We start from the raw sequence: 21,431 nt of genomic DNA on the forward strand, positions 1-21,431 counted from the left end.
TAGCATAAAATACAGGGGAAAATGAATGGAAATTGGCTTACCTTAAGATAAAAGAAAAAATTTCTCCCGATCCTCCCAGGAAAGGTTGCTTGAAACGGCATTCACAAATACGCTGCTAGATCCCTACTGAGCAACTTAGAGTCGAAAAATGTCATAATAGAACTGAACCGAGCTCTTACAGAGGGCCGGAACCCTCGGGGTACGCATGACGTGTTATCACGTCATCAGCATCAGGGGATAGCGCATCATGACGTGATATCACGTCATGCCGCACTCAAGGTGTTAAGCACTATTGTTAGCTAATTGGGAGGGATCCACATAAAGTATGTGATCAAATTTTAAATTAAAATCTTTCAAATTCATATTACCAACATCACTGTGGAAAAAGAAAAAAAAACAAAATATTTAGTACACGGCAAATGGGTAAGGAAAATGATTTTTCCTTTGCCTTATTATTATTGCATAAACTAAGTGCAGAATGCCATATCTGTCGAGGTACTACGGTACCACTTGAGTTTCCCCAAATTCTTGACCCCAGAACATTTGGCAAACACCATATTAAGGAGAATCTCAATTTGAATTCAGCCTGAATAAATCCCTCTAAATAACGTAGTTTACCCTCCAAATTAATGCATACTAAGCACTTTCCATTCCCGGCTCATTGCAAGCTAGTGAAAACTTTGTATACTTTCTCAGGACGGTTTTATACATGACCATGGTTTTGTCAAATAGTTGACATCATCAGGCATTGAATCATCCTGTAGAGGTGTTCAAAGTTTTATTCCAGTTGGCTGGTTCAACATGAATTATAAATTCCCCAAAGTTACATTAGAAACCATCTTATCAGTACATGAAACGTGGTTCCTAATCACACTTACAGGTCCCCAGAGTTCAACTCCCAGCGATAATTTAGACTCTTCCTTGGCAGCGGGAAGGAATAAGAGTCGCGAATGTCAGCAGAGTGACTCCATCGCGATGAGGGTGGGGGGGGGAGTGCGAGGAAGCAAAAGGGCCGTGGACGGAGAAACCAGAGGCGAAGACGACAAAGACGGATGGGCGTTGGGCACTGGTCCCTGCAAAAGACAATTGAAACATGAAACCAGGAGAATTACCACCATGGGATTTAAGTGAGGTGACTGAACAAAGGCTTCACAAGAGGGACAATTGCAGGAAAAAATAAGGATAACTTTAAAAGAAGCCTGACAAATACAAAATTTCCTTTTATAAGCAAAGAGGTATATACAAAAATACAGAAATTTATTAAAACATCATTATGGGGAACGATGATGGGCAGCTGACTGACATAAAAATAATTTTTAACACGCAAAATGCCAATATTTGCTCAAAAAATCCATATTTGCCTTCATTAAGCATTGTACAAAGTGAAGAAATTGAGTCAAGTGTCATGTGAAATCATGAAGTATTCTTAGGAAACACCTGTGGACCTTATCTACAATAAATGGATTTCAAAACAATACCCTTTCTTGAAATCCCTAAAAGAATTGAAAGAAATTATCACATATTCCCATGGAAGAAGACAAGCCTGCAAGAAGGAATATCATACATACAGTGAGTCCTCGTTCTACGTCACCCCATTTAACGTCATTTCGCGATAACGTCACGAAAATTTTATGATCGTGATTCGTTTATCGCCCCTTCGCTTCGCGATAACGTCACGTATTTTAAATTTCGTGCGAGAAAAAAGGTGAAGTGGCAGGCTTTACAGGTTTTTTGTTTCGTGGGCGGAAATACGGTCAGTCTATTCAAAGTGTAAAACGGTGTGTATACTGTTAATTGCGATTACGGTTTTGGCAAATTTTAGCATCAGAGACATTTCCACGACAATGTCCAAGAAAACAATGTTCACAATAATTTTGGTTCCTGCTACTGCGACGATGTTTCAGCGATGATGATGCCTAGGCGACATCCGCCCGCCTCAATTAGCAATTAAAACCATCTCTTCAATTTCATAATCCCAGTTTGCCTGCCCTCGCTCATTTGCGCCATTTTGATTTCGCTCCTGACCGGTCCGAAAAGAAATTCTCGTAGCGAGGGTAGGGCCTATGGACCGGAGCACCGGATCCCTGCTCTGTAGTGTCTGGTAGCATTCATTGGACCGCACTATAGCGAAGCCGAAAAGCAAATGCGGGGAGATACAAAAATGGAGAAGGATTTATGTCACTGCTGCTACTTTAAATGGACTTGGAGGACTTGCAGGACTTTAAATGCATCCTTGGGGCCTAAATCCATGGGCCTTCTTGTGCTTAACAGGCTCCCTACTGATTTTAAGTACGAAATGGACCCAGTCCTGTTCAAAAGGAAATTAATAACGTTTTTAAGGAAAGAACAGTTTTATTCCGTAAAGGAATTTTTGGGGAAAAAATAATTATATTTAATATGGAATAAATTTTATGTACTTCATTAACTTCTTTTGGTCAAATTATGGTGCCATACACTTGTGTATTTTATCTTATTATTGTCTGCAACATTTATATGTATATGACGTGTCCTATACACTCAACTCATGTATTTTTTACTGTGTTCAGTGTCCGCTGGGCAAATAAAGGTTATTATTATTATTATTGTCATCGATGAAGACAGGAACTCGTATTTATGCCATAGTTTGGCATTCCCATCGTAAAAAATGCCCCAAATATGATATGCTAAAATTTTTTCGCATAGGAATTGTGAGGTCTATGAACCGATATTCAATTTTTACATTGTTTTTATGGGATATTATGCTTCGATTAACGTCATTTCGTTTATCGTCACATTTTTCAGGAACAGTAGGTGTAGTTAAACGAGGACTCACTGTACTGGGCCTACTTCTAAGATCTCCGTGGAGATAAATTTTTTTGTTGGTATGTATTTAAGCTTGATGTGCTTTATCCTAGAAAGAGTTGGACTCAGCCTTATTTCACTGACATTTCTTGGTTGAAATTTTTTTATTAAGAGCAGCAAAGAATTCTAAAAAACAAATGAATAAAGGTTTTTGATGAGATTTTTATGCCAGAATTTCTGATGCCATTGAGACATCCATTTTCCTGCCTTTCATGACTAGATGTTATTGGAAGCATAAGAATTTCAGATGTAAAGAGGAATTTACCTCTCCTAGAATCCAATTATCTATCTTAGAGTAACTGCAAGGACCAGCAATACATGGCTGAACATGTACAGGAATTCCATCATTTCGGTCTCCGCCCTGTGTACGGTAATATATGCTTCAGCGACAGCTTTTCCTTCAAGTTTGCACCAATATGGTCGGCCTTGCTCACCAGCTCCACATGTCACAGAGCACTTGAAGGAATCAAATGACGTTAGAATTATAGCCACAGACTCACTGAAGAACTTTTCCACACAGCACACACTCAGCTGTAGAGGCTAGGTATATAGATGGTATACATATTCAATGGGTATACAGTAGAGGTTTGGGTGGGGATGTAGACCTTTTGTATCTATATACAAAGCATCAACAATAGCTCTACAGTGCATCTACCAAAGATGCAAATGTCGTCTACGCAGTATCTACTGTAGATGGATGGAAAATGGATTCTGTATACAGAATGCATACCTTTGGCAATATATATGGTTTACATAGTGTAGACAGTCTGAAGATTTTATATTTGAGTAATTTCCTTATTTTTTAGCATCATCTAAATCCCCCAGTACATATAGTACTTTTTACCACTTTTTTTCATTTTATACACAGTACTCTGAATAAATAAAATCTAAAACCAAGAGTACAACTTCCTTTGGTATTTGCCAAATACAGTAAGACCTTCTGAAAACACTTCATTCAGAGAAATTTTGGTTAATAATCAGAAAATTTAACATGTTATATTAATAATGTGCGATAGAATTCAGGTCAGGAAATTAAATGGCAAAAGAAAGTTATGTAACAGGCTAATCAAAAAACTTAACGGTAAACTATCCTAATGGGAATTAAGTCCATGATTTTGGTAGCAAAGCTATAGCGACTGAAAAAGCTCATCAAAGTCATCAGTAAAACTTACGCTGGCCATGAAAAGACAAAAAATATGAAAATAAGGCTGGAAATCAACCAAGAGCAATGAGGAAGCACATTTGATTGACATTATAGAGGATGTAGGGCAATGAAATATGGGGACATTTAACAGTAACAGGAGAGAAACCTAGACAACTTTGAATTGAACTACAGACAAAAAATTTTTGACTGTCAATTTATTTATATTGTATATGACATATAATAGTATGTCTTGGTGTCAATGGAATTCTCAAAATTGAAAAGTTGACGCTGAGGTGGACGTTTCTTCACTCATTGCATTGTTTCTTCTGCCGCCTAGCCTTCTCCCTCCGTTTCTCCTTTCCAACATCTGTGCGGGACTTAGCCAGCCTGAACCACTCACTCAGTGAATGTTTGATTGCTGGCATATCAATAGGAGAGCTGCCAACTGCTTCGACCTTACTTTGCATTGCAACTGAAAGAAAGATATTCCATTAAAAATTGCAAGCGGTAACTTTGTGGGGCATTTATACTGTCCTACTCAAGCCAACATAACAAATATTGCAGCCATCAAAGACTATATAATGCTATGCTCTTAAAATGCGAAATGCATACCAAGCAAAACATTGATAGTTTGAGGAAAATTTTCCTTGCTTTGAAAAATTTCTTTTGCTCCTTAGCAGATAGATTACCAAGAAGTGGGAAGCTTGCTCTGTTTTGAATGTATTTGGTCTGAAATAGAGTAACAAAAGTAAATAAAATATCCCACTCAGCTTTCTTAATTTCTATATAGTTTTATAAGTAGTTTAAGCAATAATTAAAACTATCAAGTCTGGGCTTTTCACATTTGTGAGTATTCTACAAAATACTTAAAAATCTTTTATCCTGACATGTTAACATGTTACATAGCTAATTAATTATTCTTAAATGATTAGAACTTTGAAGTGATTCCATTAGCCACATACCAAGTACTTCCTGAATGCCAAGCTAGATGACAGTTTCTCTTCAACTCTCTTCAGGTCTTGCACACTACGATTTGGGAACTGGAACTCTTGCTCAAATATTAGGTCATCCTTGGTCTCCCCATTGCTTGATGCCCCTTTGAGTCTAGCTACTTGATCTGATAGAGAGTCTAACTGCTCCTTTATCTCTACCATATCTACCCTAAGGATGGATACAATTTCATTCAGCTGCGCCTGGACCTTGGCTATATCTGGGGAAAGCAAATACAACATTAATCACATGCTAAAAATTATACTTAAATGCTCAATGACATATCACACATATCATACCCAGACGACACAGAACCCTCCGTATCTAATTCGTATGTACATAGTACCCATTGACTACGGGGATACTGTGCCGCTCCGTCGCTTTTCATCAATGGATAATTTCCATTCGCGGCCTGTTGACGAAGCGCGTGCGCAGCATGTGAATGTCCGCTACGAAGCACATACGATAGGATACAAAGCGCGCAGGAACACAGCACTCAGGCTAATCTCAATCGATTAGGTCGAAAATTAGATATATATCGTAACTCGCACGATCGAAAAATGTATCGAACGCAAAACAATCGATAGCTACCGACCGTAGCGAGAACCTTAATACGAATTATTATGAATTGTAAGTTCTCAACAGGTAAATAATACTATATCATGGTATTTAGAATTCATGATACAGTATTATTTACCTATTGAGAACTTACAAAACTTGTTCGGCCACTTAAATAACTGCGAAAAATGAGATTCTCAACGCTAATTCACGCATCCCCAGCATCCAGCATTCTTAAGTGGCTCGTACTTACTTGGAAACCTTGAGATGTTACCAACCACAATGATATTTTCTATTGTCAAGTAAATTCTTATTAATTTTGACACTAAATAAGACATCACATAGCCCACGAGCATTAAAAAGCTTACCCTAAAGACTGACGAAATAAAATTTTTAAATAAAAATTGCCGATGAAACAGGATTGCTGACACATCTGCTATTAGTACGATCGAATTCATCAAAATGCAAGCAAAAATTAACGTATAGTTCAGTCTCAGCTACTAAAACTTACCCATATCAGGCGCTAAAGTATTTGAAAAATTATTTGGGATGAGTAAAAGTCTCTAGGTCACTGCAGTAAATGTATCAACCTATTAAAAATATGAAAGTCCTGCCAAATCACCAGCATAAACACTTGTAAAATAAAACATGGTATCTCTTAGATCACACCTCCGATTTTATACTTACTTTGCATGAAGTCACCACCACAAGAAATTTTAAAGAGGCAGGAAAGAAAAAACCCACAGAAATACAATACATATATTATGTATTTTCTATTGTCAACCACAATAATATTTCCAATTTTCTCTTCTATCCCACGTCTAATTTAGCGAAACAATTACTCTTATTCTCTTTCGAATAAAAAATTATTTAAAAGAGGACTGGTCGATACATAAAAACTATCTTCAATACTTTCTCCGATGAACGTCCACTATCACAGCATCAACTTGCACAAATCAAATCCACATCCACAAACATGTCACTTCTGCCACAATGGCTGTCTTCTTGGCGACAGGTAACAGTGAAGCAATGGTACCTTCCTCCAATCTGGGCACCTTCAATTCAGCAAGAATTTTCTCCTCGTCTTCTCGTCCAAGGCCACAGATTATTTTCTGATATCACAAGGTGCGATGTGAAGCTCACACACCTAAAATTAATAAATACAGTCGGATCCGGATTTAAGGTCTTCGCATTTAACGTTTTTCCGCATTTAGCGTTTATTTTTTTGGGTCCCGATTCATTCCCTACTAGGACAATGTAAAAATTATCCGTATTTAGTGTTTCCGCATTTTGCGTTTTTCCGCATTTATGGTCGTAAAAATTTGTCCCGCTCAAGATTTTTTTGCCCGATTTAACGTTTTTTTCATGACGGTTCATCCAAATCTTCGAATTTATGCTCATCAACAAGAACAGTCTCATGAAAGTTTACCAAGAGTCGATAGAATCTACCGGGGAACGCTTCTTCAACTGCTGTCTTCCGCGAGCGCAGCGCTGCGACCTTCAACTGGCAAGTTGGGTGATTTGTCTTCTCGTAACGTTTCGCTCCCCTTCTGATCCAAACACCAGGCACTTTTTGTATCAGATCCAATCTAATGGAGCAAAGTCATCCCTTAATAACCTCGAACTACCTTATCCTTCACTTCTTGAACTTGACTTCGATGATACGTGACGACTGATGACACGAGTTATCCTCCGAGGGCCGCTACAATAATGGTTTTCTCGTTATGTTTTCAATTAATGGCTTATGCCCCTTTCAACTCTACTCCCTACGGGCAGTCGATTATTAGCCCAAAATTTTTTCAGTCGGCTACTTTCTCTGTTCAAAAGAGGCCCAATATCAATTGCGCAGTTCACTAGAAGATTCTTTCTATAATCCATTCCAAGGTCAGTTTCCACGGAGGAACAGCGAAAGAACAGAGGAAGTGTTTCCCCTGTCATGATTGTGAGTGAGAGCATTCTTTCCCTACGGAACAACATTATTTTACATCGTAATTTAGATATCCCGGAGCCAATTTATCGACATGCGGCTGGTTGATATCGCTGTCGATTCAAAAATATTTATCTGGTGCTAATTAATGTCAAAAGAGAATGACAATCGGAGTTTTGAAGAACTATCACGGTCCATGACTCTAAATTAATCGCTCATGCTGGAAAAAAAATCACCGCATACTCACGGTAGAATAGATGAGCGCGGAAAAATACGAAAATCCGGCAGGTATCCCTTGGTGGTTGACTTCGACATCATAACCCTGACGAAATTGCCAAACTCCAGAGGCACTGACAATTTTTCGGATGAAATCCAGTTCTGTTGAAGATTAAACCTTTTCACTTAACAGAGTTTAGCTAATCGTAATTCAAGGTCCAACCAAATTTTATTAAAAGCTGCCGAGAAACAAGGCGAGTCGGAGTCAAGGTGATCAGCGCGCCGCGTAAGCAACTTCTCCCGGCTCCATTCGACCCGCATAAGGCCGCGGATATATGACAACGAATCTGGTGTTATCATCGAGTTGAATCACCATCGACTTGCACGCATACTAAAATAAGATTCTACTTCTTTGGATGACCTCGAAATCCAAAACGTGCGCATAGGAGGCTTTTTAAAGGCTCATAAATCCCTTGTTTCGCCGAGGCAACAGAAAACGTTAAGTAGGCAAAATTCCAGAAAACCTCCCTTTTACTAGATATTCGGTAGTTGAGAATTCGGGATTAGCAATCTTCTGGTGTCCCTTTATTTCACTCATTCCTCATGATTTTTAGAGTTCCTACTTACACCTTTTCTTATTATATTAGAAATGCTATAGTCACCTACATGTCACTTTTACAGAAAAAATTCTAAATTTCATCGAGACCACTGAAATATGCATAAAAATGGAATCACTAATGTCCATAATAATAATCTGTGTGGGAATGATTTTAAGTTGATGTTTATTAGAATTTTCTTAAAATATTTCATTAAAACAATTGTCATCCTCTCATTACTCATTTTTACAACCAATTTTTTCAGCTGATTCCTGAAAAGTATTATCCAACCTTCATAGGGCAGAAAACATTTCATTAAAGAATTTTTTGCTGAATTCAGCACCTTTTAGTTACTTAAAATAATATTTTTTATTCATAAAAAGCCATTACAATCATTACAGACCCTAAAACCTGAAAAAAATGGCAGGTCCTCATTTAGTGTTTTTCCGCATTTAGTGTTTTAAATTTTGTCCCCCCTGAAAAACCTTAAATCAGGATTCTACTGTACATGATAAAATACCATGTAACTTATTAGGTCAAATCATTTCCAATTTTTGGTATTTCTGCATGAGAAATCAAATTACTAGGCTTGTAAATATAGTAAATATTTGTATGCCTGATATTTTTATTGTTTTAAACTATAGCATAAGATAATTTGAAATGATGAAAGCCGACGTGTAATACACCATAGGGCAAGCTAAGAAGCAATATTCGATCCTATAAACTTGGCAGCTTATTCCTAGTTTCTCCTTTAACCACACGTTTACCGAATGAATTAATACAAAAAGACAACTAAAATGCAAGAATTTTCAAAAGAATTGCTGCTACAATATTTTGAATCACCATTTTTAGTACTGAATAGTACTATAGTACTTCAGTACTGAATAGTACTATAGTACTTCAGTACTGAATAGTTCGGGATGTTGATGCATCAACATCCCGAAGACACTTCTGACTTAAAATTACATCTAAATAATTACAGCGAGAAAGAGTACATACCTCACAGTTTTTCGTAGGGGTGAAATGTTTTCTTCTTATCGCCCAAATGCACTTCTTCTTCAACTCAGGATCTTTTGGAAAGCTAAAAACTTGAACCATGTCCCGGAGTTTCCATTACATCCCGACAATACACACACGAAAGGCATTTTTAACAAAAATATCTCACAAACACGTTTCTGAAGCCCAGTGAATGAAATTAAAGAATAAGGGAAACTTCACCATTACCAGACACTATTTTTCACAAACTTAACCACAAAAATCCCTGAAAAGTGGTGAGACGTGACGTAAACGATGCAATCTCCAACGGCTGGTGCCAGCTTGTGAAGGCATGTGATCTTTCTAGGAGGATATGGCACGATGGCACCAGATGGCACCACCCGCGAAAGAAAATAGTCCCAGACCGAATACAGTTTTATCGATGAGATACAATTTTATTGATGCATATGAATTTGCCAGTCCTCTTGCATCTTTTTTCGTCATTAAAAGTATTGGAAGATGGCTGAAATTAAGAAGACGAAAGTATTTTTCAAGGATTTAACCGTAGTTCAGCTGAAGGAACAGCTTGCTGGCTTTGGTATTTCTACAAGGGGAACAAAGACAGATTAGTCTCTGAGGCTGGAAGACTATCTGAGGAAAGAAAATAGAGATACTGACAGCTTCTACGTAGAAGTGGAGCAACAACTATCATCGGACAATGAGGAAGTAGGTGTCAGAGAGGTGCTTGCTAGTGTAATGAGTTTGGTACAAAACTTAGGCATCCAGAGGCGGAATTCTGTACACCGTACCGACGATTGTCGGTATCGGTAAGCCGGTCCTACCGATAAGTCTCGGTACGAGCGATTCAGGTGACACGTTTTACTGACGATTGTCGTTATCCCACCGACAGTTGTCGGTAAACCCGTCAGTACATACCGACGATTTCAAAACGCTCGGTAGGACCTACCGACAAATTTTTAGCAACATGGCGCACTTTTGTTTACACTTTTCGGCCTAAGCTAACTATTTTAAATCATAATATACGACGCTAGATCCGTGGAAGCGCTCTAATTGTATGTTATTTATAATAAAAATGATTGATTAAACACTTGAAACGTAAAATTTACATAGTGGGAGCAGTATTTAACTTTACCAATGTTACACGTATATAACATTATGCGTTCCAATAGCGTAAGGTATTTTACATTATAAATATTCCGTAATTTTAAGTATGTAATGTATTGCTTTGCTTTTAAATTACTCACAACAAGACACGATAGGTATCTATTGTTGATTCGTAAAGTTTGGATCCGAAATTAATTTATATTTTCAATAAAAACGAATGCCTATTGATGAATTTTATACACTTTCAATGAATTATATACGTGGACATTTCGTTCACTTTCATATTAACTTCAATACCCTATGTGAGCATCTGAGAATGGGGTTTATACAGTAAAACCTCTATGTAGTGAACCTCTTTACATCGTAAACTTCCATACTTTGTACCAACCCTCTGGTCCCGTCAGATTTACATGTAAATTTATAGGCAAACCTCTATATAGTGAACCTCTTTATCTCGTAAAACCTCCATATATCGTACCAACAAGACAGCCCCGAGACGGCCTAACTACCTCCGCAAATCGTACCGAGACAACTAGAGACCATTAATGCAGCCGGGATTACCTACATGGAATGACATTTTCAGCGATAAATGTTTCACGCTTATTTTTTTCTTATACACCTTTAATAATGTTCACGTTAACCAATAGTTAGGGCATCCAACTATCCTAATAATATTAAGTGACGGTAAATGAAGACAGAACACATCGTTTTCTCTTGAATCATGGTCAAAATCGCGCGATAGCACTCGCTTTCTTTTACTGATGGCTTTATTTTCTTGTAAGTGCCTACATACTATGTTCAGTTAATAAAAGAGGCGACCAGCGCAGCCTATAATCACTTGCTGACGGAAATATTTCAACTAACTTCACTCCCATCCATGGATACAGAATTACTCGACCGCATTGCTACTTCCGCTTCTAAAATTAAAATATTTCAAGAATTTTCCGCGACTTGAAATAAATCAAATACAGTTTCGCAATTATTTTATTCCCATATTTCCCGGTGTAGCACTTTCTTGCTACCGCCTTGGTAATTTTTTCAATGCTTTCGTGAACGATCGTAGTTTAAAATTTATTGCGCTTAGCGACAGTCATATGTCTTGCCTGCGTATTTATGCTGCGAGATCTGACTATTCCATCGGGAGTCCGGGACGTCAATTTCTAGCAATACTGAACGAACATCAATCCATGCGCGGCAGTGTTAGGTGAAGGAGGCAGCTAATTAGCTGATACGCGGTAGGGCATTGAAATTTTTTACCGTCGCCGCCGCATTCTTAAGTAGTTCGCCCAGCATTCTCACCTGGAAATCACGTCCTTTCGCAGACCAAGCGTTTCTGTGTGCCCTCGACAGAGTTTTTCTTCGGAACGCTACGTGCATTGTATTTTGGAGAGAGGGAATTCAACAAAATTTTCAAAATTACGCTCAATTTTTTGCCGCAGTCACGTGTTTATTTTTTTATAATCTTTAACAAGTCACATGTTATAAGAATGATAAATCAATTCTAAAAGATATATTAATGAGTATTTTCATATATTCCTAAGTCGTCTTCTCTGCACTAGATGCTTAATTACATTTGCTCTCTCCTCAAAATGTGGTTAGATCCCTACCTAAAAAGTTAAGACCCATCAATCGAGCCTAAATAAACTACCGACTGAAAATAATCGGAGCACTTTAATTGGAATGTGTAAATATTATTTTCACAAGGTAAATAACTTTCTTAAATCTACTTCAAGCAACATGTTCACTCCCCCGCAAAAACTAATGTCTCTGTTGCCACTTTTTATAATCATTGATTGCTGCAAAACGTTTTAATGCTTTCCATCTCCTTTGCAAAAGTGTATCTATAATTTTTCAAGTAAAAATACCTTTATCGCTTTGTGGTAGCAGAATTATAACTTTGCCACGCACTGAGCAACCAATACCTAAAAACATTATAGCGGGCGTCAATAAGCTTAAGACGGGCTCCCGAGTCCCCGGATAAGCTATCGGCATTTTTCGTTAGTGCTATCGAGAAAATATCGTTAAGCGAGCGTAGAGAAAACCAATTGTCGTTAGTGAAGATTTTCGATAAGCTAACGACGCAGCAACGTCGATAAGACTTGCTATCGAGTTAGAGAAAGCCCCTACAGATGTCCGACGTTCACCACGACTTGGAGAAGATGATCTTGATGGTTACATCTCTGTTGTCAGACCAAATGACTAATACTATTTCTGGAAACATGGAATCTATGTACTAAAAAAAATTGAAGGTAGGGTCATCCATATAGAATAGGGCATGGAAACGTCAGAAAACCGGATGGTAACAGTAGAAAATGAATTGGACAGGGTAAAGCATAACATGGAGATGGTTAAGCAAGAAGTTGACTCCAGATTGTTACAGTTACAAGAACAAGTAAGTGATCAAGTGAGGAATATAGTACCACCATCAGTCACTCTACCTTATACAAGTGGACATTTACAACCAAAAGTGATGAAAGACTGCCTTCCAGAATTTCATGGAAGACTGGAAGAAAATCCAAAGTTTTATTAAAGGATCACTCAGTTTGTTAGGTAGAACTAACCTACCCACAGACATTAATACACAAATAGTAAGTCAACAGCTGAAGGGGCAAGTGGCTACTAGGTGGCGAAATTTAAAACGGTTATATCTGGATTGGGAGGACTTCAAATGAGAATTCATTGCACGGTTTGATTCCGAAGGGGTGAAGAGTGCAGTGAAGAAGAAGCTATTCACAGACACACAACCTACAGGCATGTGGACGAGTGCTTTCTTTATTCAAAAATATCAACTCTTCAAGAGACTGAACCCAGAAGATCATGAAGATAAGGCAATGCACAATATAATCGAATTACTGCATGAAAAGATTAGGGCTTTAGTTAAAGTTTCACAGCCCAAAACATTCGATGATCTTAGGAAAGTTGTCAGCCAACTTGAAGAGGAACACTAAGTCAAACCTTCAGGAGATTCTAGTACAGTTAGGAAATGTTTCCAGTGTGGGAATTTTGGACGCTTGAAAAAAAAGTGCCCTACATTGTCATTGCAGGAAAACTAGGTGCGGTCCATTCTGGGATGAGGGGGAATGGAAACCGAGTAGTGCCTAACCCTCGAAGAAAAACAACTTCTAGTAAGTCATTGAATCATGATACATGTATTGGACAGATGATTATTGATGGAAGCTATCTTCGTCCTGCTATTAACTTAAAAATTGGGCACAAAAATTTTAAGGCTATATTAGACAGTCAGGCTAGTAATTCTTTTGCCAGTCATAATGTAGCGGAGTCACTAATTCCTATGGTTCCACATCATCTGGGACTGGTAAGAGGCGCTGTCGGTATGGAATGCGGTCACACTGAAAATGGCCGCGCTTGCGTGTGGCTCCTGCAATATACCCCTCACTATGCGTGATAAGTACATCATTTGCGAAGGCTATAATAGTACATACCACCACAAATGTACGAACTTGAACGAAATCGTACTGAAAATATTATCTGAGTGCCGCGATCTATATTGGAAATGTTTTAAATGCCGATACCTCAGGGCTAACATTGCCAATATGGCTGCCGACATCGAAGTTTTAAAAGCTGTACTTGTACAATAAAAAAATAATTTTGTAGTCGCTTCGAAGAAAAAAGTCTAGTTTTCGGAAGTGACTCGAGTGAATCGCCATCAAAGTGCTGGCAGAACTTGTGACGGAAATAATCCAAAACCACCGAAATCGGTGACGATAACGAACGGTGAAGTGATTCAAAAATGTGAAAATTCAACGAATAAACTGTCGCTGCTGTCGCCTAAGGAAGCTCCGGGGCAATGGACGTCGCACGAATTCCAACTTACCAAACAACGGAATCAGCAAGAGGACCTGCGGACGATAAAGAATTTACGGTCGTTACGGCAAAGAAGAAACACCCAGGGCAGAAGAAGAGATCAACCCAAATCATCGGAACCGGAAAATCAGATGTAAATGATGCTACGCTCGGCCTTCGAGTGGCAAAAAGAACCATGTTCGTCTATATAGGGCACCTAGAAAAAGAGACGCCCAAGGAGGAAGTAGCAGGACACATTATAAAGATAAGTTTTCTGTGAACTGCATATCATGTGATGCTATTGAAAACACTAAAAGCGCCAACGGCTCATTTTAAGTTTGCATCGATCAAAATGACTTCAAAAAATTGAGGGATCGATCCCTTTGGCCAGAGGGTGTAATTGTTAACAAATTTATATGGCCAAAAAATACTGCTAACATTGATCTCGCCAATGGAGCATTTGCTCTAAAAACAAACAGGGAGAGTGTCTCCTGACTAGCTATATTTTCCGTGTTGCACATTAATATACAATGCATTAGAAATAAAATAGCTGAGATTGAACTTCTTCTAACTGAGCACCACGTAGACATAGTCTGTATTTGTGAGCACTGGCTCAAGACTGATGAGATTCAGCAAACTATACTACAGCATTATTATTTAGCTAATTACTTCTGTAGATCGAATCTGAAAAATGGTGGTGGAGCTATTTGTACCAGGCACAATTTATTGAGTGAATCTATCAGAATCCCATGTCATGACCTATGTATGGAACAAGTTTTCGAGTATGCTATCTGCAAAGTGTCTGTCGGTACTGATACAATTATCTGCATTTCAGTGTATCGTCCACCCTCTGGTGATTTCCAATTATTTCTTGAAAAATTTGATAGCCTCCTCAGTTGGGTAATGGATACATATCAGGATGTCATTATGGTGATTTTAATTGTAACTTTCTATGTGAGACCCCTGATAAAACTGATTTTATAAACCTGTTACAAACTTTATCATTAACCCCATTGATTAATGATACACCCACACGGGTATCTCATGCCACGGCATCATTGATAGATGACATATTTACCAATGTCAACATCTCCAGTGTTAAATCAACAGTCATTGATAGCAATATATCAGACCATTTTCCTGTGTATGGTGAAGTTTCCATGGAGAAACCCATATCATCCAGAAGGTATAAGCGTTTTTTTGGCTCAGCAAACATAATCTCTTTCACCAACTGTCTTTCACTAGAAAGCTGGCAAGAAATAAATGATTCAAATCATTTTGAGGAGAGCTTTGATTTATTTTACAAATGTTGAATATTGTATCTAAGAGATCTAATCTGTTTATTAGTTACTGTGTTGAGTTGAAGTAAAATAATATTGTCCTGTGCATTGTGTGAAGTTATTAGTAAAATAATTACAGAACTACTGGAAGATTCAACAGGTTATGGACCCAGGAACCTATATCCATCGAACGCTTAGATTCTGAAGAAAACGTAAAAAAATAGAAGAAAGAAAAAAGATAAAATTGGTGTAAAAAAAAAACGAAGAGAAGATTGTAAAAATAACGCACTCGGCAACAATGACAGAAGATCTATCAAACATTGAAATACTAAAAGGAGCTGAAACTTTCGAATTGTGGAAGTTCCAAATACGAATATTCTTCCGAGCAAGTGGCCTACTGGAGGTGGTTGATGGAATTCAACGTCTGGCTGATGTGAAAGATGAAAAAGACATACGTCACTGGAAGATGATGGACACCAAGTCACAGAAGTATATAATAATGACTATTGATAAAAAGATAATGGTGCATATTATGTCTTGTGTTACTGCCCATGATATGTTTAAAACCCTGACGAATATATACGAACGTGATACTGAGAAACAGAAGTGTAATTTACTGCAACAGTTCTACAATTTCCGTTTCGAGAAGAGTGCCGACATAATGACGAATATTTCCAACATCCAATCAATAGTTCACAAACTTAAAATGCTACAGCAAAATATTGATGAAACCATGTTAATAACGAAGATACTTAGTGTCCTGCCCACTGATTATCAAAACTTCAGCACGGCATGGGAGTCTACCACGAAAGATGAAAGAACAATTGAAAACTTAGTAGCGAGATTGGCGGCAGAGGAACAAAAATTTAAAAGCTCTAACGATGAAGTAATACAGAACTCAGCATTAAGAGCGGAAACGAAATACTCAAGGAACCAAAATAAATGTAATAGCAAACCATTGTTTTGCAGTATTTGTAAGAAAAACAATCACGAAGAAAAGAACTGTTATTTCCGAGAAAGATCGAAAAATCAAAAAGTGTGTCATCACTGCAAGAGACCGGGACATTTTATTAAGCAATGCCGTTTCCTGAAGGATGAAGAAAGGAAAGATAAAACAAGCAAAAATGCATTCATCAGTTCTACTGCATTTTTCAATGAACGAGTAAATGAAGAAATTTGGTACTTAGACAGCGGAGCCAGCGAACACATGTGCAATGAAATTGGAATATTTAAGGAATACCAAGAGATTAGCGAACCCAAGAAAATAAAAATTGGAGACGGATCAACGCTGGATGCGGTTGGTTGCGGGACGGTAAAACTTCTGGCGAACAACGGTGAAGAATGGATGGAAACAATCCTTAATAATGTCTTGTATGTGCCTGAACTTAAAACTAACCTTTTTTCTATGGGAATAGCCCTAGATAAGGGATACAAACTGGAGTCTGATGATAAGAAATGCGTATAGAAGAACATGGACAATAAAATCTGTGCACAAGCAATTCGATCCGGTAAATTATACGTAATGGATTTTCGAACAACCAGGCAATCAACTGGTGAGTTATATTTGGCAAAGAAATCCGAAACTTTGCAGGAGTGGCATAATAGATTTTGTCATCAAAACTTCACCTTAGTGGAGAGAGTTTTAGAAGAAAATAAGATTCCATTTATAGAAAATAACCTCAAGTTTTGCAGTTCCTGTGTAGAAGGGAAATATGCAAAAAGAAAATTCACTCCAAGCAGCAGTAGCTCTAAAAGCATATGTGAATTAATACATGCAGACCTATGTGGACCGATGGAGACAGAGTCGATTGGAGGAAGCAAGTATTTTCTGTTATTGAAAGATGACCTATCACACTTCAAAGTAGTATATTTTCTCAGAAATAAAAGCGAAGTGAAAGAAAAGCTGAAAGTTTTTATAAAATACGTAAAAAATCAGACTGGAAAAGGGATTAAAATTTTTAGAAGTGACAATGGATCTGAGTTTGTAAATAAGGAAGTAAGAAACATTTTTGAAGGTGAGGGCATTTGTCATCAAAAATCTGTGCCCTACAATCCTGAGCAAAATGGGAAAGCTGAATGTGAGATGAGAACTTTGGCAGAATCAGCTAGAACAATGTTGTTGAATAAGAAACTGAGCAAAGAATTTTGGGCCGAAGCAGTTAATACTGCAGTGTATGTGATCAATAGAACTGGAGCAAGCTCAATAAAAGGCAAAACTCCTTATGAGTTATGGTTCGGTAAACCTTTTGGAGATTTTGAAAAGCTCAGAGTTTTTGGATCAGAAGTCTATGCTCATGTGCCATCTCAGAAGAGACAAAAGTGGGATGCCAAGGGAAAAAGAGGGATTTTTGTGGGATATGAAGATTGTTCAAAAGGAGTAAGAGTATTTTTTATGGATAAAAGAACAGTTGAGGTAGTTAGAGATGTAATCTTCATTCCTGAAATTCAAAATAACTTCAAGGAAGAGAAAGAAATTAAAAAGACCATAAAAAGAGCAAAGGTAGAAAATCAAGATGAAGAAGATATAGTACAAGAAACAGAAGGTGTCACAGCTGGAAGAGAAGAAGAAGAAGATGAAGGATTACACTACAATCTTAGAGATAGAAATAAACTTAAAGCACCAGATAACTTGAAGGAATATCAATGTAAAATGGCTTTAATTTCGTATAATGAAGCTGTAACTGGACAGGAAAAAGATAAATGGATAGAAGCAATTGAAGATGAAAAATCATCGTTGATGAAAAATGAAACATGGAAATATGTCAGTCCTCAAGATGCCAAAGGGAAGAAAATTTTAACCAGTAAATGGGTATTCAAAATTAAAGAAGACAGGAGATACAAGGCTAGATTAGTAGTTAGAGTCTGCGAACAAGAGAGAGGAATTGACTATGAAGAAACCTTCAGCCCAGTGGTGAATACAACATCACTGAGGATACTGTTTGCCATTGCAGCAAAAAATAATTACAAAATGAAGGCATTTGATATTAAAACAGCTTTCCTTTATGGAGAACTAGAAGAAGAAATCTACATGCATGTGCCAGAGGGTTTTAGTGTCAAAAATAAAATTTGCCGTTTAGAAAAATCCTTATATCGATTAAAATAAGCACCCTTGAAATGGAATCAGAGGTTGAAGAAGTTTTTACTGAACAGAGGGCTTTTTCAGTTGAAATCAGAGCAGTGCGTATTCAGAAATGAGAAAAGAACTCTGTATTTAGCTGTGTACGTAGATGATGGGATCATAATAGGAGAAAATGAATCTGATATAGACAGTTTATTATATAGTTTAGGAAAGGAGTTTGAAACAAAGACAAGAAATAATCCAAAGGTTTTAATTGGCATAGAGGTAACAAAAACTAAGGACTCTATTTTCCTATCTCAGAAGGGCATTATTATAAGGGGATTATATTTGACAGATTATATATTAGATAAATTCGAGATGAAAAATACCAAGGGAGCTGACACACCTCTTCAAATTGGGAAAAGAGTTGATGAGCACGAAGAAAGGGATAAAAGTGTTCTCAACTTTCCTTACAGAGAAGTGGTTGGTAGTCTTTTATATTTGACGAATAAAACAAGACCTAACATGGCGTTTGCAGTCAACTATGAAAGCAGAAGTCTAGAAAATCCAACAAAAACAGACATTGAAAATGTAAAAAGAACATTGAAGTATTTAAAGAATACAGAGAACCTGGGTATTTGGTACAAAAGAAGATCAAACTTGACTCTGACTGCTTATACTGACTCTGACTATGCAGGTGACTTAAAGACTAGGAAGAGCACAAGTGGATACGTCCTGATGTTCTGTGGAGGTCCAGTAGCCTGGTGGTCACGTAAACAACCAATTGTGGCTCTCTCCACTACAGAAGCAGAATATATTGCAGCAGCTGAATGTGTGAAGTATATGCAAAAACCTTTATTGAAGAATTGATTGGTAAAGAATTGAGTGTAAGTTTACATGTGGATAATCAAAGCACTATTCGACTAATTGAGACTGGACAGCTTAATAGAAAAAGGTAAACACATTGATGTAAGATATCATTTCATTTCCGAAAAGGTGTCACAAAAAGTAGTGACTTTAAATTACTGTCCAACACAATATAAGTTAGCCGATATATTTACAAAGCCTCTCAATAGTATCAAGTTCATGCACATAAAAACTTATTACTGTCAAGTAATTGAAGGAATTTTAATTTTTGCTAAAACGTAAATGTGTGATTAATTTGTTGCATTAAGGTTATAATTATATGAATTAATTCTGTGGTGTAATTTTCAAGAAAAGTTTTATGGTGTTGAATGATGTAATTTGTTTTCTGTTGTTTCCAAAGAAAAAAATTAAGAAAGAGTGTTGAATATTGTATCTAAGAGATCTAATCTGTTTATTAGTTACTGTGTTGAGTTGAAGTAAAATAATATTGTCCTCTGCGTTGTGTGAAGTTATTAGTAAAATAATTAAAGAATTAGTGGATGTTTCAACAACAAAAAACTGAAATATATGTATTTGACTGTGAATTCCCCCTAAAACTTTCAAAAACTGCTAACAAGCATATTAGGAAACCATGGATAAGTGACAAGATCTTGATAATGTCTCGTGAACTTAAGCGCCTTGCTCCCTTATGCAAGCGTTCTGATGAACAGGGACTTGTAACAGAGTATCAATTATGCAAAAGACAATATCGACATGCATTGAATGAGGCCAACAGGACATTTAACAACTATCGAGCTGCAAGTGCAGCTAACAAATCAAAGGAATGTGGAATATTGTGAACAAAGTCAGAGCTAATAAGATTTCTCAACTGCCCACAGTTGAAGGTACTAATAGTGATACCATTTCTGACAATAGTGAACTTGCTACATTAAATAAGGCATTATGCCCTTAATCAAGCACACACACCTATATACTCTTGCACATATCCCCCAGGCTGATGGATAGCACTTTATGGGTTAATCACGATGAAGAAAAGTTAAGAGCCATGCACTCACGTCTTTCCTGCTGACATGAACAGCTGCCCCTGCTATGAACTGCTATGCACCCTGCTACTGCTATGAACCCTGAGTCCAGTACCCTTGAAGTTGATGCTGAAATGACCCTCAGGACAGTCTAGGGAGCTGTAGCAATCGCCCGCTTCCCCATAAGCCACTCTTGTACCATGTATCTGCCTGGCATAGGTCATATCTTCAGCTGGAAATTAGAAGACAGCATTGTATGAGGCACTCACACATACAGTCACAGGTCTTATTGCAAAATTTTCTCTTTAGATTCAAACAATGGACCAAAAATTCAATGAGATGCTCATTAACAGTTCGCTTCATTTGAAAAATGAAAGTAAGAATTTGTGAAAAAAAAACACTTTTTCGCCATTTTCGAATGTTTTTTTTAGATGTAAACCTTGGATTGTTTTCAATGATTCTTGCATTTTTTAAGAGTGAAATCCTTCTACTTAAACCATGTGAAAACCAGAAGTTAGATGATGATTCTGTCATTTACGAAATCACCTGTTGGAAAAACCTCTGCCATGACCATATTTACCCCAACTTTCAATAGTTCAAATGGTGGATTTAAGGTATAATGCCCTTAATCAAGCACCACAGAACATTGATGGGGGGATACACCAATGAAATGGTGTTTCAATAAGAAAATATATTTTACATCAACCACAATAATAGATGCAGCAATACTTAGTCAATTCTCATTGATGTGACATTGATTCTGACACGAGAGAAGACTGTCTTTGGAATCACCTTTGCCATTGAAATCAATGGTGCACTCACAATCGTCTCTTCCTAAACCCCCATCTGGGCATGAATTAGGCTTCAATAACCTGAGCACAAGGAAGAGATGAAATGAGCAAAATTTACACAATTTCCTGGCAACCTAAAATTAATCTTAATTACTAAAACTAATCTTAATTATTAATGATGTGTCACAAACAGTTACAAATCTCTAAAATAAAGAATATTATTACCCTTGCATAAAA

The 21,431-nt window shown here is 37.3% G+C and overlaps 1 protein-coding gene across 1 annotated transcript; it reads right to left on the reverse strand.

Moving 5' to 3' along the window:
* Positions 1 to 3,306: 3,306 nt before the first annotated feature.
* LOC124171397 lies at positions 3,307 to 21,349 on the reverse strand. Its single transcript, XM_046550570.1, has 5 exons — positions 21,196 to 21,349; positions 20,437 to 20,635; positions 4,948 to 5,195; positions 4,598 to 4,714; positions 3,307 to 4,457 (listed from the first exon to the last, which is right to left on the reverse strand). Exons 3-5 carry the CDS (start codon positions 5,137 to 5,139, stop codon positions 4,386 to 4,388), a joined length of 381 nt encoding a protein of 126 aa, XP_046406526.1. The 5' UTR covers positions 5,140 to 5,195; positions 20,437 to 20,635; positions 21,196 to 21,349; the 3' UTR covers positions 3,307 to 4,385.
* Positions 21,350 to 21,431: the final 82 nt, after the last annotated feature.

This window comes from Ischnura elegans, chromosome X (assembly GCF_921293095.1).
Source record: "Ischnura elegans chromosome X, ioIscEleg1.1, whole genome shotgun sequence".
In the NCBI taxonomy this organism is placed as follows: domain Eukaryota; kingdom Metazoa; phylum Arthropoda; class Insecta; order Odonata; family Coenagrionidae; genus Ischnura; species Ischnura elegans.